General features: G+C 39.8%; 1 protein-coding gene across 5 annotated transcripts in view; it reads right to left on the reverse strand.

The window, feature by feature from the left end:
• NAPB (NSF attachment protein beta) overlaps positions 1 to 20723 on the reverse strand; it is a 52202-nt gene that overhangs the window by 7795 nt on the left and 23684 nt on the right. For 2 of the 5 annotated variants that reach the window (XM_025398490.1, XM_025398491.1), the window contains exons 3-7: positions 18968 to 19084; positions 17039 to 17085; positions 16823 to 16900; positions 8051 to 8106; positions 7784 to 7868 (exon numbers count right to left, since the gene is read on the reverse strand). In XM_025398490.1, the coding sequence (XP_025254275.1) occupies positions 7784 to 7868; positions 8051 to 8106; positions 16823 to 16900; positions 17039 to 17085; positions 18968 to 19084 (383 nt within the window). Of the gene's footprint in view, positions 1 to 7783; positions 7869 to 8050; positions 8107 to 16822; positions 16901 to 17038; positions 17086 to 18967; positions 19097 to 20723 lie in introns of all 5 variants that reach the window. The other 3 variants (XM_025398489.1, XM_025398493.1, XM_025398492.1) reach the window with 3 other exon arrangements.

A 20723-nucleotide genomic window follows, 5' to 3' on the forward strand; every position in this document is an offset into this window, starting at 1 on the left:
AACAAGACCCAGTCTCATAACCTAATGTGCAAATGCCCTGTTTTCAATCAGAAATGACTCGTAATACCAAAAACACAGGAAGATCTCAAGCTAAATGAAAAAAGACCATTAACGGATGATGGTTCCAGATGACGGAAATGTCCAAAATATCCAACAAAGATTTTAAAGGAGCCCTCATAAAAATGCTTCAACAAGCAATTACAACAACAGCTGAAGCTAATGGAAAAAGGGAAAGCATCCACAAAGAAAAAGGAAGCCACAGGAAAAAAGATATAAAGTAAAAACAAATAAAAATTTCAAAACTGAAAAAAAAACCCACATAAAAAGTGGGTGGGCTCAACAGCAGGACGAAAGGGACAGAGGAAAGAAGCAGTGAATGGAAGACAACAACAGGAACAACAGAGAGAAGACAAACTGACAAAAAAGAACGGAACATCAAGGACCCATGGGATAACAAAACAGTCTCACTTTTGTGGCATCTGTGTTCTAGAAGGGGAGGAGAAAGAGAAAAGGGCTGGTTAGGCATGGTGGCTCATACCTGTAATCCCAGCACTTTGGGAAGCCGAGGCAGGTAAACCACTTGAGGTCAGGAGTTTAAGAGCAGCCTGGTCAACATGGCGAAACCTTGTCTCTACTAAAAATACAAAAATTAGCCAGGTGTGGTGGCGAGCACCTGTAGTCCTAGCTACTTGGGAGGCTGAGACAAGAGAAATGATTGAACATGGGAGGCGAAGGTTGCAGTGAGCCAAGACTGTGCCACTACACTCTGTCTACTGGGAGACAGAGCAAGACTCGGTCTTAAAAAAAAAAAAAAAAAAGGGAGGCTGAAAAAGTACTTGAAGAAATAACTGCCAAACGATTCTCAAATTTGACAAGAAAGATAAAGCTACAGATTCTGTAAATTTAGTGAAACTCAAATAGCTTAAAACTACATACATCTGTCCAAGCCGCATTATAAACTTCTGACAACTAAAAGAAAAAAAATTATGAACGTGCCCAGAGAACACCACCTTTTTTTTTTTTTTTTGAGAGGGAGTCTCGCTCTGTCGTCTGGGCTGGAGTGCAGTGGCCGGATCTCAGCTCACTGCAAGCTCCGCCTCCCAGGTTCACGCCATTCTCCTGCCTCAGCCTCCCCAGTAGCTGGGACTACAGGCGCCCGCCACCTCGCCCGGCTAGTTTTTTTTTTTTTTGTATTTTTTAGTAGAGACGGGGTTTCACCGTGTTAGCCAGGATGGTCTCGATCTCCTGACCTCGTGATCCACCCGTCTCGGCCTCCCAAAGTGCTGGGATTACAGGCTTGAGCCACCGCGCCCGGACACAACACCTTTTTTATAGGGGAAAACACGTTGAATGACAGCAGACTTCTCATCAAAAACAATGGAAGCCGACTGGGCGCGGTGGCTCATGCCTGTAATCCCAGCACTTTGGGAGGCTGAGGTAGGTGGATCACTTGATGTCAGAAGTTTGTAAAACCTTGGAAGCCATAAAGTGCACATTTTTCAAACTAAAGGAAAAGAACAACTTAGAATTGTACTCCCAGGGAAACTATGTTTCAGAAATGAAGGTGAAATTAAAATGTTTCCAGATAGAGGAAAACTAAGAAAACCTGTTGTCAGCAGACCTACCCTAAAAAAAATGACAAAAGGAGGTTCTCTAAATAGAAAGGAAACAATAATCTTGGAACATCCAGAAGGAAGAAAGAACATGGTAAGCAAAAATATGGGTAAATATAACAGGCTTTCTTTCTTGAGTTTTCTAAATTATGTTTGGTGGCTGAAACAAAAATTCTAACATTGACTCATGTGGTTCTAAATGTATGCAGAGGAAACATTAAGACAACTGTATATTGAATAGGGGGAGTAAAAGAACAGAAAGGGAGGAAAGATTTCTGTATTTCACCAGAACTGATAAAATGATGACACCAACCTAGAGCATTTAACCACAAAAGCTACACAAAGATATATACCATTGATTCTCCAACAGTACGGGTTTAAACTGTGTGAATCCACTTATACACGGATTTTTTCAACCAAATGTGGATTGAAAATACAGTAGTCTTAGGAATTCAACACCCACGTAAATGGAAGGCCGACGTTTTTATATGTGAGTTCCACAGGGCCAACTGTGGAACTTGACTATGCACAGATTTTGATATATGAGAGAGGTCTTGGAACTAATCCCCTGCAGACACTGAGGAATAACTGTACTTAGAAACACTAGAAAATCAAGTAGGCTGGGCGTCGCGGCTCATGGCTATAATCCTAGCACTTTGGGAGGCCAAGGTGGGCAGATGACTTGAGCTCAGGAGTTCAAGACCAGCCTGAGCAACACGGCAAAACCCCATTGCCATAAAAAATAGCCAGGTGTGGTGGTGCATGCCTGTAGTTCCAGCTGTTCGGGAGGCTAAGGCGGGAGGACTGCTTGAGGTTGGGAGGTGGAGTGAGTCAAGGTTGCACCATTTCCCTCCAGCCTAGGTGACAGAGTGAAACCCAGTCTCGAAAGAAAGAAAGAAAAGAAAGAAAAAGAAAAAAGAAAAGAAAAGAATAAAACAATGCAACCCATAAAAATGCTGGAAAAAGAGAAACAAAAAGCAAATAATAGAAAGCAAAAACTTAAATGGCAGAAAGCAGAATTAAGCCCTAACATATAAATAACTGCATTAAATGTGAATGATCTAAATACACCACTTGAGAAACAAAGATTGGCACAGTGGATTAAAAAACAGGATCCAGATTGGCTGTGGTGGATCATGCCTGTAATCCCAGCACTTTGGGAGGCCAAGGCAGGTGGATCACCGAGGTCAGGAGTATGAAACCAGCCTGGCCAACATGATGAAATCCCATCTCTACCAAAAACACAAACATTAGCCGGGCATGCTGGCATACACCTATAATCTCAGCTACTCGGGAGGCTGAGGCAGGAGAATTACTTGAACTCAGGAGGCAGAGGTTGCAGTGAGTCGAAATCACGCCACTGCACTCCAGCGTAGGAGACAGAGCAAGACTCTGTCTCAAAAAAAACCAGGATCCAACTACAAGAAACTCACTTCAGTTAAGTGATATAGACAGGCTGAAAGAAAAAGAATGGACCAACATATCATATAAACATTAATCAAAAGAAAACAGGCAGGGCTATAAAGTGGATAAAGTAGACTTGAGCCAAGAAAATTACCAGAGACAGAGGACATTATGTAATGATAAAAGGGTCACTCCAGCAAGAATAGCAATCCAGAGGTGCAAAGTATGTGAAGCAAAGACTGACACAATGAAAGAAGAGTCAGACAACTCCACAACTACAGTTGGAGATTTTAACACCCAACTCTCAACAATGGACAGAATTAGAAAGAAAATCAAAGGCCAAGCACGGTGGCTCACACCTATAATCCTGGCACTTTGGGAGGACAAGGCAGGCAGATCATTTGAGGCCAGGAATTTGAGACCAGCCTAGCCAACATGGCAAAACCCTGTCTCTACTAAAAAATAGAAAAATTAGCTGGATGTGAAGGCACACACCTGTAATCCTAGCTACCTGGGAGGCTGAGGCACGAAAATCGTTTGAACCTGGGAGGTGGAGAGTTGCAGTGAGCTGAGATCAAGTCACTGCACTCCAGCCTGAGTGACAGAGCAAGACTCTGTCTCAAAAAAAAAGAGAGAGAGAGAGAAAGAGAGGACAGAGAGAGAGAGAGAGAAAGAGAAAGAAAGAGGGAGAGAGAGAGAGACAAAGACAGACAGATAGATTAGCAAGTATATTAAAGAACTTAATAATGCCATCATCCAACAGGAGCTAATCAACATTTATAAACATCACCCAATAACAGCATAATCATAAAACATATGCCAAGACAGATCATATTCTAGGCCATAAAACAAACAAATTTGTAAGAATTGAAATCATGCAAAAATATGTTATCTAACTGCAATGGAATTAAAAGCAAGAAGTCAACAATAGAAAGATTACAGAAAAATCTCTGCCAAACACTTGGAAATTAAATAAAACACTACTAAATAATCCATGGGTCACTGAAGTCTCAAGGGAAATCAATAAATCCAACTAACTGAATAAAAATAAAAGTACAATGATATAATAAAATTGGGAAGTAGCCAAACCTATGAAAAGGTAATTGATAACACTAAAAATGCATACACAACAAAGATAAAAATCAGCAAGCTAAACTTCCATGTGAAGTATCCAGAAAAAGAGCAAAACAAATCCAAAGAAAACAAAATGGAGGAAATAACAAAAACAGAAATCAGTGAAAATAAAAACAAAAAAGAGAGAAATAATTGAATTCTACCAAACATTTAAAGAAGAATTGACACCAATCCTTTACAAACTCTTCCATAAAACAGAAGAGGAAGAAGACATCCTAATGCATTCTGAGGCCAGAATTACCTTGATTCCAAAACCAGACACAGACACCACAAGAAAACTAACGATCAATATCCTTTATGAATATAGACATAAAATCCTCAACAAAATGTTAGCAAACCAATTCTGGCACTTACAAAAAGTAAAGTCAGCCACAAGGGTGGTGGTCAACATCTATGTCACTGGGCCCCAGTAAAAACTCAAAACACCGGATTCAGGGGAGCTTCCTTGATTGGCAGTAGTCTACGCTTATTTTCACTCATTACTGTTGGGGGAAGTAAGTGCTGTTTACATAACTCCACTGAGAGAGGACAACTGAAAGCTCTTCCTGGAAGTCTCCTGGACCCTGCCCCATGAGTCTCTCCTTTGACTGAGTTTAATCTGTACCCGTTTGCTGTAATAAACCATAACTGTGAGTATAACAGCTTTCAGTGGGTTCTGTAAGTTCGTCTAACAAATTATTAATAAATTTGAGGGTGTTCTTGGGAAACCCCTCAAAGTTTGCAATGACCAAGTAGAATTTATTCCAGGAATGTAAGGTTGGTTCAACATATGAAAATCAATCAATGTAATATACAATATTAAGCTGATTAGGACAAAAACCATATGCTTATCTCAACAGACACAGAAAAACGTCTGACAAAATCTAATACCCTTTGATTATAAAAACACTCAACAAACTAGGAAGAGAGGGGAACTGCCTCAAACTGATAAAGGCATTTACCAAAACCCCACTACCAATATCATACTTAATATGAAAGACTGGAAGTTTTCCTTACAAGATCAGGAACAAGACAAGGATGTCTGCTCTTGTCACTTCTATTCAACACTGCACTGGAGATTCTAGCCATGGCAACCGACAAAATGAAGTAAAACGCATTCAGATTGCAGAGGAAGAAGTAAAACTATTGTTATTTGCAGATATCATGATTTTGGATATAGAAAACCTAAGGAATCCACACAAAAAAACCTATTAGAGCTAATAAACAAGTTTGGCATGGTTACAGGACAAAAAATTGATACCCAAAATTCAACAGTATTTCTATACACTAGCAATTAACAATCTTAAAAGGAAATTAAGAAAATAATTCAATTTGTAGTAGCATCAGAAAAATAAAATACTTTGGAGTATGTTTCACCCAACAAGTACAAAACTTGCACACCAAAAACTACAAAACACTGTTGAGCAAAATGAAAGAAGATCCAAATAAATATAAAAGGAATTCTGTATTCATAGACTCAGACTTAGTATTGTTAAGATGGAAATACTCTCTGTGATGACTGATTTTAACATGGCAATACTCTCTGTGATGACTGATTTTGTGTGTCAACTTGAGTGGGCTACAGGGTGCCCAGATATTTGGTGTTATTCTGAGTGTGTCTGTGGGGTGTTTCTGAATGAGATTAACATTTGAATCAGTAAGATGAGTAAGCAGATTGCCCTCCCCATTGCGGGTGGGCCTCATCCAATCTACTGAAAACCTGAATAAAATAAAAGGTTAAAAGGAAGAATTTATTCTCAATGCCTGTCTTAGAGCCAGGACACTGGTATTCTCCTGCTTCAGACTTGGACTCAGACTAGAAATTACACTATCAACTCTCCTGGTTCTGAGGCCTTCGGATTTGGACTGGAGCTATACCATTGGCTCTCCTGGGACTTCAGACTGCAAATTTCAGACCTTCTCAGCCTATATAATCAAGCAAATCAATTCCCTACAGTAATTTCTCTCTCTAAACACACATACACACTCACACACAAACACACACACATACACCTCTATACCTCTTATTGGTTCTGTTTCTCTGGAAACCCTAAAACCACTCTTCAAATTGGTATGCACATTCCATACAATCTCTATCAAAATCTAAGCTGGCTACTTTGCAGAGATTGACAAGCTGATCCTAATATTCGGATGAAAATGCAAGGGATCTGGAATAGCCAAAACAATTAAGAACAAAAAGTTGGAGGACTTACACTTATTGACTTCAAAACTTACTGCAAAGTTACAGAAATAAAAACAGTGTAATACTGGCATAAAGATGGATAAATAGTTCAATGGAATAGAGAGCCCAGAAGTAAGCCCTCATATTTCATATGGTGAAGTAATTTTCAATAAGGGTCATAATACCACTCAATAGTTAAAAGATAGTTCTATTCAACAAATGGTGCTAGAAAAACTGGACATCCACATATAAAAGAATAAAGTTAGACCCTTACCTCATAATATATACAAAAATTAACTCAAAATGGATAAAAAATCTAAACCTAACAGCCAAAACTACACAATTCTTAGAACAAAACAGAAGGGAAAAGCCTCATGATAACAGATTCAGCAACGATTTCTTCTATATAACAACAAAAGCCAGACAAAGAAAAAACAGACAAACTAGACTTCCAAAATATTAAGACTTCAGTGAATCAAAGGACATTAATAACAGAGGCCAGAGACAACCCACAGAATGAGAGTAAATACTTGCAAATCACATATCTGATAGGGGATTAATATCCAGAATATATAAAGAACACCTAAATCTCACCACCAAAAAATAACCAACCAAATTTAAATCCAGAGAAAGTACTGGAATACACAGTCCTCCAAAGATATACAAATGGTCAATAAGCAAATAAAAAGATACTCAACATCACTAGTCATTAGAGAAATAACAATCAAAAACAAAATGAGACATTTCACACTCATTAAGGTGACTATTATTAAAAAAAAAAAAAAAAGTATTGGTGACGATGTGGAGAAACTGGAACCCTGTGCATTGCTAGTGGGAAGTTATAATGGTGTAGCCACTGTGAAAAAGCCTGGCAGTTCCTCAAAAAGTTATACATGTACTTACCACATGGCCCAGCAACTGCAATTCTATTCCCAGGTATATAACTAAGAAAACTAAAAACACTACCACAAAAACTTTAACACAAATGTTCACAGCAGCATTATTGATAATAGACCCAAAGTGGAAAAACCCCAAACATCCATAAATTGATAAATAAACCATGAGGTATTAGCCACAAAAAACAATGACATACTGACATTTGCTATGACATGGATGAACCCTGAAAACAATATGCTAAGTGAAAGAGGGCAGTCACAAAAGGCCACATAGTATGTGATTTCATTTATCTTCAAGGTTCAGAATAGACAAATTCATACAGACAGAGAGTAGATTGTGTCTTCCAGGGACTGGGAGGAGAGAATGGACTGCTGGGCTTCTTTTGGGGATGATGAAAATGTTCTGGAATTAAGTAGTGGTGATAGTTATACAACTCTGTGAATAGACTAAAAACCAATGAACTGTACTCATCACATGATGTGTGGATTATATCTCAATAAAAAGAAAAATAAAAAGTTTAATTTTAAAAAATGATTCAGACAACTTCTCTCCAAAGAAACAACAGTATCCTCACCTGCTCATAGATCTCAATGGCTTTCTGGTACTGCTCAAGCTGGGCAGCATACGCTGCCACCTTCAGCAGACACTTGTTTGCTGAGCTGAAATCAAGAACCAAAGCAGAATGAATAACAAGCCAATGGAAAAATAAAAGATGTGCACTGGGCCTTAGTACATCTTCATTTGGTATAGTCAAATACACTCACAGAGTATAAAAAGAAGTATTTTTTTTTATCACACATAATAAAACCCATTAAATTATATTAAGAAAAGTAATACTTGCCTATTGGATTCTTCTCCTTTGTAATAATCAGCAGATTGTTCATAATGTGCAATAGCCTGAAAACATACATATTTTATTCACACACAATTTATTTGGAGAGTTGCATTTTAAAGCCACATTTGCATAGGTATTTTTTTTATAAATAAACCTACTCTACCAGCAAACTTTTCACAACTCGGCCTATTTCTTTAGGAAATACAAGAAAGCATGCACCTCTGGAAGCAGAATGCTTGCTGACCATCAAAATCTGTTTCTCCCTCCCCACATGGCATATGCCCAGCTACACTACTTCCTCAGCTTCCTCTATAGTGAGGGGCAGCCTGTGACTAGTTCTCTCCAGTGGAATGTAAACAGACATGCTGGGGGCCACTCCCAGGCTTGGGCCATATATCTCACTTTGCATCCTTCTCCAGGCCTTCCACTTCCCATGAGCTAGGATGGCTATGACCAAGTTCAGAGTGACACTATAAGCTAGACACCCAAAATGGCAGTAACTGTCAGGCAGATTCCTAAATAACTACAAAGGACACAATGTACCTCCAACCCCAATGTCTCTACCACTGTCAAACCCTTAGTAGCCACACTGGATTGTTAGAGAGGTGTGAAGCCCTAATTACACTTTAGGTCTATGACGTGCAGCACAGACTACACCCACTAATACCTTAAGTGTCACCTAGAATAAGGATGTTGCTGTCAATCTAAAAATATATGGCATCAAGTGGAGAGGAAAAAGAGATCACAGGCCAGAAAGCTAGAAGTCCCTGTCATGCTGTGATGAAAGTTAGTGAAATCAACCACGTGACAACTCAGAAAAAAGAACTGGTGTCGGCCAGGTGCGGTGGCTCATGCCTATAATCCCAGCACTTTTGGAGGCCAAGGCAGGTGGAATACCTGAGGTCAGGAGTTCAGGACCAGCCTGGCCAACATGGTGAAACCCTATCTCTACTAAAAAAATACAAAAATTAGCCGGGCATGGTGCAGGCACCTGTAATCCCAGCTACTTGGGAGGCTGAGACAGGAGAACTGCTTGAACCTGGGAGGCAGAGGTTGCAGTGAGCTGAGATCGCACCATTGCACTCCAGCCTCGGCAACAAGAGTGAAACTCTGTCTCAAAACAAACAAAAAAATAGGTGTCTACCAGAGTCCAAAACTAAGCAAAATGGCTGAGAAAAGCCAGAAGATAGTGTGTGCTGCTGCTGTTAGCACAGTTTTGTGAGAGCTGAACTCTGCAAAGAATCAGCTGGTTTGTAGACAGTTGTAGACAATCTTAGAAATAAGGCTCTCATAAGATTGAAAAAACCTTCTATATCCCAGATAACGAGAGGTAAGTATAAGCAGTTCTTTAAACCAGGGCTCTAGCCAAGTTTTTCTCCAACAAGATCAGACAAGAAATACTTTAGGTTTTGTGCATCTTTGCCACAACTACTCAGCTCTCTTGTGGTAGCATAAAAGCAGTCATAGACAAGATATAAATGAATAAGTGTGGTTGTGTTCCAATAAAACTGTATTTATGAACAATGAAATTTCTAATTTCATATAATTTTTACATGTAGCAAATGCCTTTTTCTCTCAAGGATTAAAAACTGTAAAAATCATTTTTAGCATGCAAACATACAGAAGCAGGTGGTGGGTTTGCAGGCTGCTTGAATTACAAAGGTTTCCCAGTAAATGCAAATGAGGGAGCTAGCAGTCTTTGAAAATCAGAGTAAAGGTGCTGCCTTTCTGCCCAAGCCCATTAGTTCAGTGGCTTCAAGGCAGCTCCTAGTGAGTTAGAAGAGAGCCGCAGGGACAAGAAAACAAATAAAACAAAACAGGCCATGGAACTATGTTAAAGTTAGAAAAGTACTTAGACCTGGCCCATCAAGCCCCAGGCCCCCAACTCCCTACAGATGGTGGTGGTGATGACCAAGAGCAGAAACTGAGCTACCAGAAGGCCATAAGCTAGAAGTGGCAGAGCCAGTATTAGCCTCTCAGGACTACAGAGGAACCCTGCCTCAAACATTCACATTGAACAGTTCTGTGAAAAACAGACACTTATACTGTGTTTATATGATTACATTTTGGGTCCATGATTTCAGTCCTTTAGCATAACCTAATATGCTCCCCCAAAACACATATTTTGAACATTATTTACAGTAGAAGAAAAGTTGAAAAAAAATTAAGTGGTTACATATAATGGGATACCTGAAAAGGTTTTTTTTGTTTTGTTTTGTTTTGTTTTTTTGAGACAGGGTCTCATTCTGTTGTCCAGGTTGGACAGGCTGGAGTGGCATGAACACAGCTCACTGTAGCCTCAACCTCCTGGGCTCAAGTGATCCTCCCACCTCAGCCTTCCAAGTAGCTGAGACTACAGGCATGTGCCACCATGCCCAGCTAATTTTTTAATTTTTCACACAAATGAGGTTTTTTCATGTTGCCCAGGCTGGTCTCAAACTCCAGGACTCAAGCAATCCTCCCATCTTGGCCTCCCAAATGCTGAGATTACAGGCATGGACCATCATGCCTGGCCTTCACAGAATACTGAATTGAAAAATGCAGCTATAAAAGAATATGTATACTATGGTCCTCTTTTTGCAAATACTTAGTAACATACAGAAGTAGTCTGGAAGAAAATACTTCTTTGGAACACCTGTCAAAGCTGTTATGTATACACACATGGGATGACCTGATGAAGGTACATCTCCTCCTACTAAAATGTGGGCTCTGTGAGGGCAGGGCCATGACTGTTTGGCTCACCATCACAGCCCTGAGCCTAGCATGATGCCTGTTTACAAAGTGGGTGCTCGGTAACAGATGCTAAGTGAATGAAGGCAAAGTGCATCACAAATGAAAGCTGCCTATTAAACTATTGCCAGTATCATGATTATGTGAAATACTCATGAAATAAAAGGTTTTCAGCGAATTTATGATTAATCAATAACCTCCTTTCAACTGGCCTCATTCTCTAGTGTTTAGCACCATTTCCCATCAAAATAAACTGGGCAAATCATGATAAACCTGACCAAATCTGTCTGTGAAGAGTACTGGATTATATAACCTCTTTTTCAGGACAGATAGAGTATAACTACATATCTTCCTAATTCTTACAGCACCAGAACTCAATGAATAAATAGGGTTGGGTTAAACCATATGTAACTGCTGCTTTGGAGGTTAAAAAAGAAAAGGCTAGATGTTGACAATTTGGTGTAACTTAACACTTTACCAATAATGGCACTGGCTCGTTAGAATTTTAGAGATGTAAATTACAGTTATATTTATCACAGTGAAAGAAAAAATTTCAAGTTGGTTTTTAATAATGCTAATTAAACCAATCATTAAATTCCATGGTTTTCCCAAGTTGTGACAGATTGTACTTGAAAAAAAAGCACAATTCACTGGTTTAACAGAGAAGTTTCAGAGAAGAGACTGGCCACAGGCTATCTCTAAATGCTCACATCTAGTTTGGAATTTTAACATGTAGTGAAATTTATCAGATACAAGCAGATCCTTACACACCAGAAATCAGCCTACCTAGATATCTGACAATCCCAAGGACTATAATAAATGTCAAAAGCAGAACACAGCCACCAATAACAACAGCACACGTAACTATAAATCCAGAAATTTAAGACCAGCTGGTTATCCTGTTGTTTAAGTAGAGGGCCAAGGAAGTCACAACATTTCTGCTTGGGGCACCTGGATGAGTGTCACGATACATGGAATTCTGGAATGAGAAACAAGGGCCTTATGACTGCATCAATGGTGCCATAAAGCAAATGCAATTTCCAGGCTTAAGAGTCCACTGTGTAGGTGAAATACCCTTAAGTAGCTTTAAAATGGGATCAATTCTTTTAGAACAAATGCCCCTAGAGGAGACCTAACATAAATCTGCCATATATACCTATTCTATGCTGTAACTAACAGTATTAAATAAGGCTCTCCAGAGGATGAAAATAGAATTGAATTATATTTCCTGTAGATCATTTTTAAAAACCATCTAAAAAGGACCCATTTATTATGGGGTTCAGTGTTTTACTTCATGAAGTAAAAGAAGCAATGCAGGAAGATGAAAGATCTCTACAATGAGAATTACAAAACACTGCTCAAAGAAATCAAAGAAGACACAAGCAAATGGAAAAACATCCCATGTTCATGGATAGGAAGAATCAGTATCACTAAAATGGTCATACCACCCAAAGCAATTTAGATTCAATGCTATTCCTGTCAAACTACCAACGACATTCTTCACAGAACTAGGCAACCCTATTTTAAAGCTGGAATCAAAATCACATATGGAATCAAAAAATAGCCTGAATAGTCAAGACAATCCTAAGCAAAAAGAACAAAGCTAGAGACATCATGTTACCCCACTTCAAACTACACTACAGGGCTACAGTAACCAAAGCAACATGGTACTGGTACGCAAACAGACACACAGACCAATGGAACAGCATAGAGAGCCCAGAAATAAGGCCACACACCTACAGCTATCTCATCTTCAACAAAGCTGACAAAAACAGGCAATGGAGAAAAGACTCCTTATTCAATAAATGCCGCTGGGGTAACTGGCTAGCCACATGCAGAAGATTGAAGCTGGGCCCCTCCCTTACACCACATATAAAAAAAACTCAAGATGGATTAAAGACTTAAATGTAAAACCTAAAACCATAAAAATCCTGGAAGACAACCTAGGCAATACCATCGTGGACACTGGAACAGACAAACATTTCATGACAAAGACACCAAAAGCAATTGGAACAAAAGCAAAAATTGACACATGAAACTTCAGAGCTTTTGCACAGAAAAAGAAACTATCAACAAAGTAAACAGACAACCTACAGGATGGAAGGAAATACTTGAAAACTATGCATCTGACAAAGATCTAATATCCAGCATCTATAAGGAACTTAAACAAATTTGCAAGAGAAAAACAACTCCATTAAAAAGTGGGCAAAGGACATGAAGAGATACTTTTCAAAAGACATATATGCAGCCAACAAGCATTTTTTAAAGATCAATATCACTCATCATTAGAGAAATTCAAATCAAAAGTACAATGAGACACCATCTCACACCAGTCAGAATGGCTATTATTAAAAGTCAAAAAACAACGAATGCTGGTGGGGTTGTGGAGACACTTATACACTGTTGGTGAGAGTGTAAATTAGTTCAACCATTGTGGAAAGCATATGACGATTCCTAAGAGAGTTGAAAGCAGAACTACCATTCAACCCAGCAACCCCATTACTGGGTATACAGCCACAGTAATATAAACCATTCCACCATAAAGACACATGCACATGAAAAGTTCACTGCAGCACTATTCGCAACAACAAAGACAAGGAATCAATCTAAATGCCCATCAATGGTGGACTGGATAAAGAAAATGTGGTATGTATACAACACAGAATACTATGAAGCCATAAAAAAGAACAAGATCATGTCTTATGCAAAAACACAGATGGATCTGGACATTATTATCCTCAGCAAGTTAATGTAAGAACAGAAAACCAAATACTGCATGTTCTTACTTATAAGTGGGAGCTCAATGATGAGAATACATGAACACAGACACTGGAAACAACAGACACTGGGGTCTACTTGAGGGTGGAGGGTGGGAGGAGGGAAACGAACAGAAAAGGTTAACTACTGGGCACTGGGCAAAATACCTGGATGATGAAATAATCTGTACAACAAACCCCCATGACACAAGTTTACCTGTATAACAAATCTTCACATGCAGCCCTGAACTTAAACATTAAAAAATTCTAGAAAACCTCAAAACATGTTATACATATTTTTAAGGTTTCACAAGATTTTTATTTGTATTAGGTATGTTACATCTGCTTGACTTATCAGCTACTAATATACTCTATCTCAAAAAAGAGGTAATATGAAGCTATGAAACTACACACTTCACTGTCCACTAACTAAAATCTGTGAATGATCTAAAATCAGAGAAGGAACATTAGGTAGGAGCGCTAAATGAGAAGAAAGTGATCTGTAACAAGCCAGATATAAGGTACCTTGGGTGTAACTGATTTTTCAAACATTAATTTCACAATCCACCAACCACAATCTGGTGAATCCAACCAGGGAAGAGAAGGTAATAATACTTCCTTTTATTATTTTTTAAGAGGAGGTCTCACTATGTTGCTCAACTCCTGGGTTCAAGCGATCCTCCCACCTTGGCCTCCCAAAATACTGGGATTACAGGTGTGAACTACCACGCCTGACCAGGTAATGATGTTTCTAAACAACTCAGGAGCTTAAACATTAGGGACCGTAACAACCTAACCCTGTGCCTACACGTGTGTGTGTGTGTGTTGTATGTGTGTGCAAATGTGTACAGTAATATTCTTAAATTGCTTTTGTTGGGTATTTTTTTCTTTTTTTTTTTTTTTTGAGATGGAGTCTCACTCTGTTACCCAGGCTGGAGTGTAGCAGTGCCATCTTGGCTCATTGCAACCTCCGCCTCCTGGGCTTAAGAGATCCTCCAACCTCAGCCTCCCAAGTAATTGGGACTATAGGCACGCACCCCCATTCCTGGCTAGTTTTTTTTTTGGATTTTCTGTAAAAACGAGGATTTCTCATGTTGCCGAGGCTGGTCTTGAACTTCTAGGCTCAAGAGATCCTCCTGCCTTGGCCTCCCAAAGTGGTAGGATTATAGGCATCACACTGTACCTGGCCCTTTTTTTTTTTTTTTTTCAAGAGGAAAAAAGAGTATGTCACATTTCATTTTATCTGCTCTCAAGTTTATGGAGACCCATGTGTTGGAGACCATGCCTGGGCAGCAGAAATGACACAGCACTACAGGCTCCTGCCCCAGAGTGCCCTTCTCACCACTGTGAAAGAGGAAGCTGGAACAGGAGCCTCTGCTGGCAAAGATGCTCTGTGCACAGTGCTCATCCCCGCAAGACTCACTCAAACCTAAATAAAGATACTGTGGCCATCGCAGACACCCTGACCAAATAAATACCCCAGCCACACCAGACCCATCTCCCTTCCGTTCCATCATCAATTCCACACCAGGGAACAAAGGAGGTTCAGGTCCAGCTCCATCACCTTCCTCCAGGATCCACAGATAACCTTCCAGAGAGAAGGTTCACATGCACATGTCAATGCACAGGGTGGCCCTGACTTGATCAAGATCAGGGAGTATCCTCAGAAAAGTATGGCAATTATGAAAAGAAAAAAAAAAAGACGTCAAATAATAAATTGTAACAAATATGATCAAATTTTGTGCTGAATAACAGGTGGAGGTCACACAGTCAAAAGAGTGAATGTTAACAATGCCAGTCCAATTTTAGTACTGCCTAGCAGATCTTTCCCCAGACCAAGAAGACTCCATTTGGTATGGTGGAGGTAGGGGTAGCACTTGTTTATTTAGCAAATATTTAGACCCCGCTAGGTCCCAGAGCTCTTGGGACACATCAGTAAAGCAGAGACAAAGCTCTCTGCTGACATGTGTGCCTATTCTGGCAGAGGAAGGGAGACAACCAATATGAGAATGATGAGCACGCATATGAGAGGGCATGTTGTAAGGTGATATCTGCTCAGCAATACAAGAAGTTAAGTGAGGTGTGTGGGGATCTGCTATGCCTTCCCGGGGGGCTAAATTAACTAGGGGGTCATAATAGGCCTCATGGAAAGGGTAATAAATGAGCAAAAATGGAAGGGCATGGAGAAGTTAGCCATGTGGACTTGAAAGATGTGAGGAGTCAGCCACGTGGACATCTGGGGAAGAGCTTTGCAGACAGAGGAAATCTCGGGTACAAAGGTCCTGAGGCAGGAGTGCTCATCTGGCACGTGTGTGGAACAGCAAGGAGGCCAGGGTGGCTGTGCAGGGTATGCAAGAGGAGGGGAGTAAAAGAAAAGAGGAGAGGCCAGGCCACACAGGTACATGGGGAGTGTGGGGCTGGGAGGAAGCAATTCAGTGGAGCCATGAAGGCTCCGCACAGCTCCAGCTGTTTCTCTTAGTGAAAGGGGGCTAATGAAAGGCTGTGAGCAGTGGAGAAACAGAATATGATGCAATGCCTAGAAGGTTCACTCTGGCTACTCTGTGGCAAGGGGATGTGGGGTTGGCAAGGCAGGGGGAGCAGAAGCAAGGAGACCGGTTTGAAGGATCCTGCAGTGATCAAGTGCGAGCTGGGAGACAAGGTAGTGAGTTGTGCTGAGACTTGGGAGCAGGAAGGACCCTGCTCACAAAAACTGCTCACAGGTTGTAGAGAAAGAGAAAAGGCAAGGAAGCCTGTAGTTTAGAGGGGAACACTGGGTTGGGGACAGGGCGTCTGAGATGGGAATCCAGTCCCAGACAGGTTAGAGATGACTGCTGGACAAAGTGGAGAGGTCAGCAGGCAGGTGGATACAAGAATCTAGCATTTGGAGACAGGTCTGAGCTGTAGTCAGATTTGTGAGTCACTGGCATACAGATACTTAAAGCTGTGATGCTGACTGAGTGTAGAGAGGTCACCTCTTACGCTTTCTTCACTGGGCCTTAGAGAACTAAGCAATACAGCCGAAGGTTCTTTTGGCAATGCTAATGTTCTGACGTGAATCAGAGAGAGTGGAAAAAACAGGTGATTTCTGTAAATCTTAACCAGCTCTCATGTCTTAGATGCCAACTCCAGGAAAACAGCCCACTACTTCAGCCAGCTAGACCCTAAAAGTCTCCAGGCAAGGCCATCTATGATCACTCTATACCTATGATCACTCTCAAACTGAGGACAAGAGAGTTCTTTGAGTCAGCTTATCTGCCTGCTTCACATCTGAGGAAGTGTGCCCACTGCTTACCTTCTCAATGTCTACAAGTTCAGTCTCATAGATCTCTGCAATAGTAATGTGGTGCTTGGCTGCAATTGTAAACCTTCCCTAGGGGAAAAAATAAGAAACAGTCACACATCCATTTTCCTATCTGAATGCCAGTTTGGGAACATAAAAAAGAGAGAGAGCACTCCAAGCCATCTCAAGACTCCACCCCACAGCCACTCAAGCAATGCAATGTCTTACCATGTCTGTGTAAATGTCGATGGCTGCATTTAAGCAGTTGATAGCCTCTGAAGCGTAGGCATTTAAGAAAAACAACGAAAAAATCCATTCAGTCAAAGAGGGTTCAGGTGAGGCTGTCTTCGTGGCTGTTATTAGAACGTTAATGAGGTATAATTTTGGAGTGGAGGGTGGGCAGGTTAGTTAGTGAGAAGCAAACAAAAATCATGCACAAGTCCAGATTCATCAGCATGGCTTTGTTCCCAGCAGCTACAGTATAATTTAGGGAACTGTAGCTGGAGTAACATTGTCTTAGTTACTCTTAACCTTAACGTGAGGACTCCATCCAGGCAAAAGACTGTATTATTAAAAAAATAAAACCATGGAGGTTGTCACCAACACTGATAAATTATATCTGCTAAAATATGAATGCAAACATATTCCTCATTAATACCATGCATATATATTAATTTTGGAATATGGCACCACATCACAAGAACGATCACCTCAATAGATTCTACTCTCCATGCAGCCAAAAGCAAAAGCACTTTGAAATGCCTATTCAAACAACCCTCAAGCAAAGTCAACATTCTGTATAATGTTCAAAGATGCTAAATTGTAGCATACTAACAAAATGAAGAAACAAATCTAATAAATAATAATGCTAATAAATTATACTAATTTTCTTAAAAAGTAAGCCAAAAAATTTTCCCTATCATAAAATGATGGTGTTTATAATACTGGCATATAATAAGCTCCAAGTTTATTACTTTTGGTTTAAAGAGGCAGCAAAGTAGAACGGCCTGACTACAAAATTAGAAAGGTAAGCAGATAAACAAAAATTGAAACAATTTCCCTCTAAACTACATAAAAAATGTGGATCCCTGTTATACCTTTAGAAATACAGAATATAAAGAGAAAAATTATCTATCTATAATCCCACTCAAATCCGCTGTTAGTATTCAGATGTACTTTTCCTTTGTTTATTAAACACATTTCTATACGCACAAATTTTTTTCTAAAAATGAGATTATACAACATTCAATCTCATGTGCTTCTTTAATTGCCATGTAAACATTTACCAGGTCACTGAAGATTCTCTGAAACCAGGGATTTTAATGCCTGCACCATATTCTAAAGTACTGATGCATTACAATTTTACTACTCTAACAGCTCATTTAACCTATGAGTTTTTCACTTTGGGAAATAAACTGTGATTAATCCTTATACAAAAGGTCGTGAAGATACCCTATTTCTTTATGACATATTTATTCTCAAAATTTGGGATTTGGTGTTAAACAAAATGGACTGCTAAAAGAAAAAGGAAAAACACAAAATTTCTGCCATGCACACGGGTGGAAGGGAAGAAATACTTTTAATTACACTCTTCTAACTAAAAAGAAATAACCTTTACAAAATTTTATCACATTAAATATCCAATTGCATTCTTTCCTCAAAACAAATACTTTGAAAAACACTTTTTAAAAAACCAAATGGATACTGTATGAATAAGACTTTTTAACGATTGAATATTACAATTTCCCATTAACTGGATCTGAAAACTCCTTAGGTATTTAGGAGTAAGGGAACATAAGAGTTTCCTTTTATGAACAATATACATTTTCACAAAATTAAGATATAAGAAGTCTTACGTAAAATCAAAGGTTATTTCCAAAAAATTCTCTAAAATGCAGTATAAATGGAGTTTAATTAAATGATGCTATAAACTAAACAGCCAGTATAAATTTAATATATTTTCTCCTCATAAAAGCCCCCAAATGATTAAAAAATAAAAATCCGTAAGGTTATAAAAATTTATCTATTATTCCAAAATACAAAAATTCCTTTTTACCAGGACTCGAAAGGACACCAATACTGACCTTAACGTTGAGGGAAGTACTGACTGGTTAGTTACACACAGAGATACGCATGCTACGCGCCTGGCTGCCTTACCTTGGGGATCTGCTTTTTTGTAAGCATTTCCAGCATCCACAAAGCTGGTAGCGGAGTCATGTTTGCTCTGAAGCTGCATGTGGAGCTTGGCTGCCTGACAAAATGCATTTCCTGCAGCTGAAGAAGACACTACAATTAAACACAGAGGAATAAGTCCCCCCCAGAGCAACCCATGCTCTAAATAGTGGACCTCCCTATTATATTCCACTGAAAAGAAGCATTCTAGTCAGAAGCAAAAATCCATGTGGTCCAGTGCACCTCGGGCAAATATAAAAATAACCAGAATCAAGTCAAACAGCAATGAAAGCTTCTCCACCTCAGCCCCAGCAGACTTTCCAAGTGTCCCTGGGCACTAAGCCACCATTCCCTGAACTGACCATTCAATACCAAAAGCCAAGTCTTGGGCTACTGAATTCAATTCCACTAACACATAATAAACACCAGCTAAGGGCTTCAAGCCACAAATGATTAAAGAAAGGTAAAACACTAAACTCAAAGATATTTGCTCACTTTTCTTAGTGTCTTCTAGACTTAGCTGTCAGAGTGGAAGAAACTGCTAATGAAGGGCTTCGTGGATAAAGTAAGTTTCCTAAAGAGTGAAAATCAGGCCTACAATTTTGAAATCCATAAAAGTCTAAAAATCCAAATTTTTTTCTTTAGTTTATAGCAAAATCTGACTGAAATTTATATGAGGTTTAATCTATTTTACCCCATTTAGTGTGAAAATTTACACATTTCCCTGCAGAATCACTGATGGATCTGGTTGTGGGGTACTGCCCAGGTCTCCAACTGGGACATGCACAACATACAAGGTACACGACCTAATCTTTTTCAGAAAAGGTTTTGGATCAGGGACCATGGATTCTGGAGTGCTGGAAAAGAAAGAGGGAAGGAATCGCTAGCAGAGGAGTCACATGAACACTGAAGAAATGCTTGCAGGTAAGAAAGGGCTGGAAGTGGAGGCCAGTGACAAGCCTGCCATGACTGGAGGAGGGCAGTGGAAATCAAGGGTGAAGCTGCATCAGGCCACTTCTGAGAGGGTTTAAACATCAACAAGGGAAACTTTCTGAGTTCAGAGAAGCAACATGGCAGAGTGCCTCCGAAAAATGAGTCACATTGGGGAAGTCAGTACAGTAGAAATGGAAAGGAAAGAATCTGATCTACCACGAAAAGCATGGTTAAGAATATCACAAAGCCTTTAGGTTTCTAAAAAAATTATCATAAAGCAGTACTCACTGCCGATATTAAACATTTGCTATAAATTTTTTTGTGAGGAAAAAAAGTACAATTCTTTTCTTTTGTTCGAGACAGGGTCTCAATCTGTCACCCAGGCTGCAGTGCAGTGGGGTGATCACAGCTCACTGCAACCTCTACCTCCCAGGATCAAGAGATCCTCCTACCTCAGCCTCCCGAGTAGCTGGGGACACAAGCGTGTGCCACCACACCTGGCTTTTTTTATTTTTAATTTTTTAAAATAAATTTTTGGCTGGGTTTGGTGGCTCAAGCCTGTAATCCCAGCACTTTGGGAGGCTGAGGCAGGTGGATCACCTGATGTCATGTGGCAAAAGCCCATCTCTACTAAAAATACAAAAAAATTAGCTGGGCATGGTGGCAGGTGCCTGTAATCCCAGCTATGTTGGAGGCTGAGGCAGGACAACTGCTTGAATCCGGGAGGCGGAAGTTGCAGTGAGCCGAGATTGTGCCACTTCACTCCAGCCTGGATGACAGAGCAAGACTCTGTCTCAAAAAAAAAAAA

The sequence above is a fragment of the Theropithecus gelada genome, chromosome 10, assembly GCF_003255815.1.
Source record: "Theropithecus gelada isolate Dixy chromosome 10, Tgel_1.0, whole genome shotgun sequence".
NCBI lineage: Eukaryota > Metazoa > Chordata > Mammalia > Primates > Cercopithecidae > Theropithecus > Theropithecus gelada.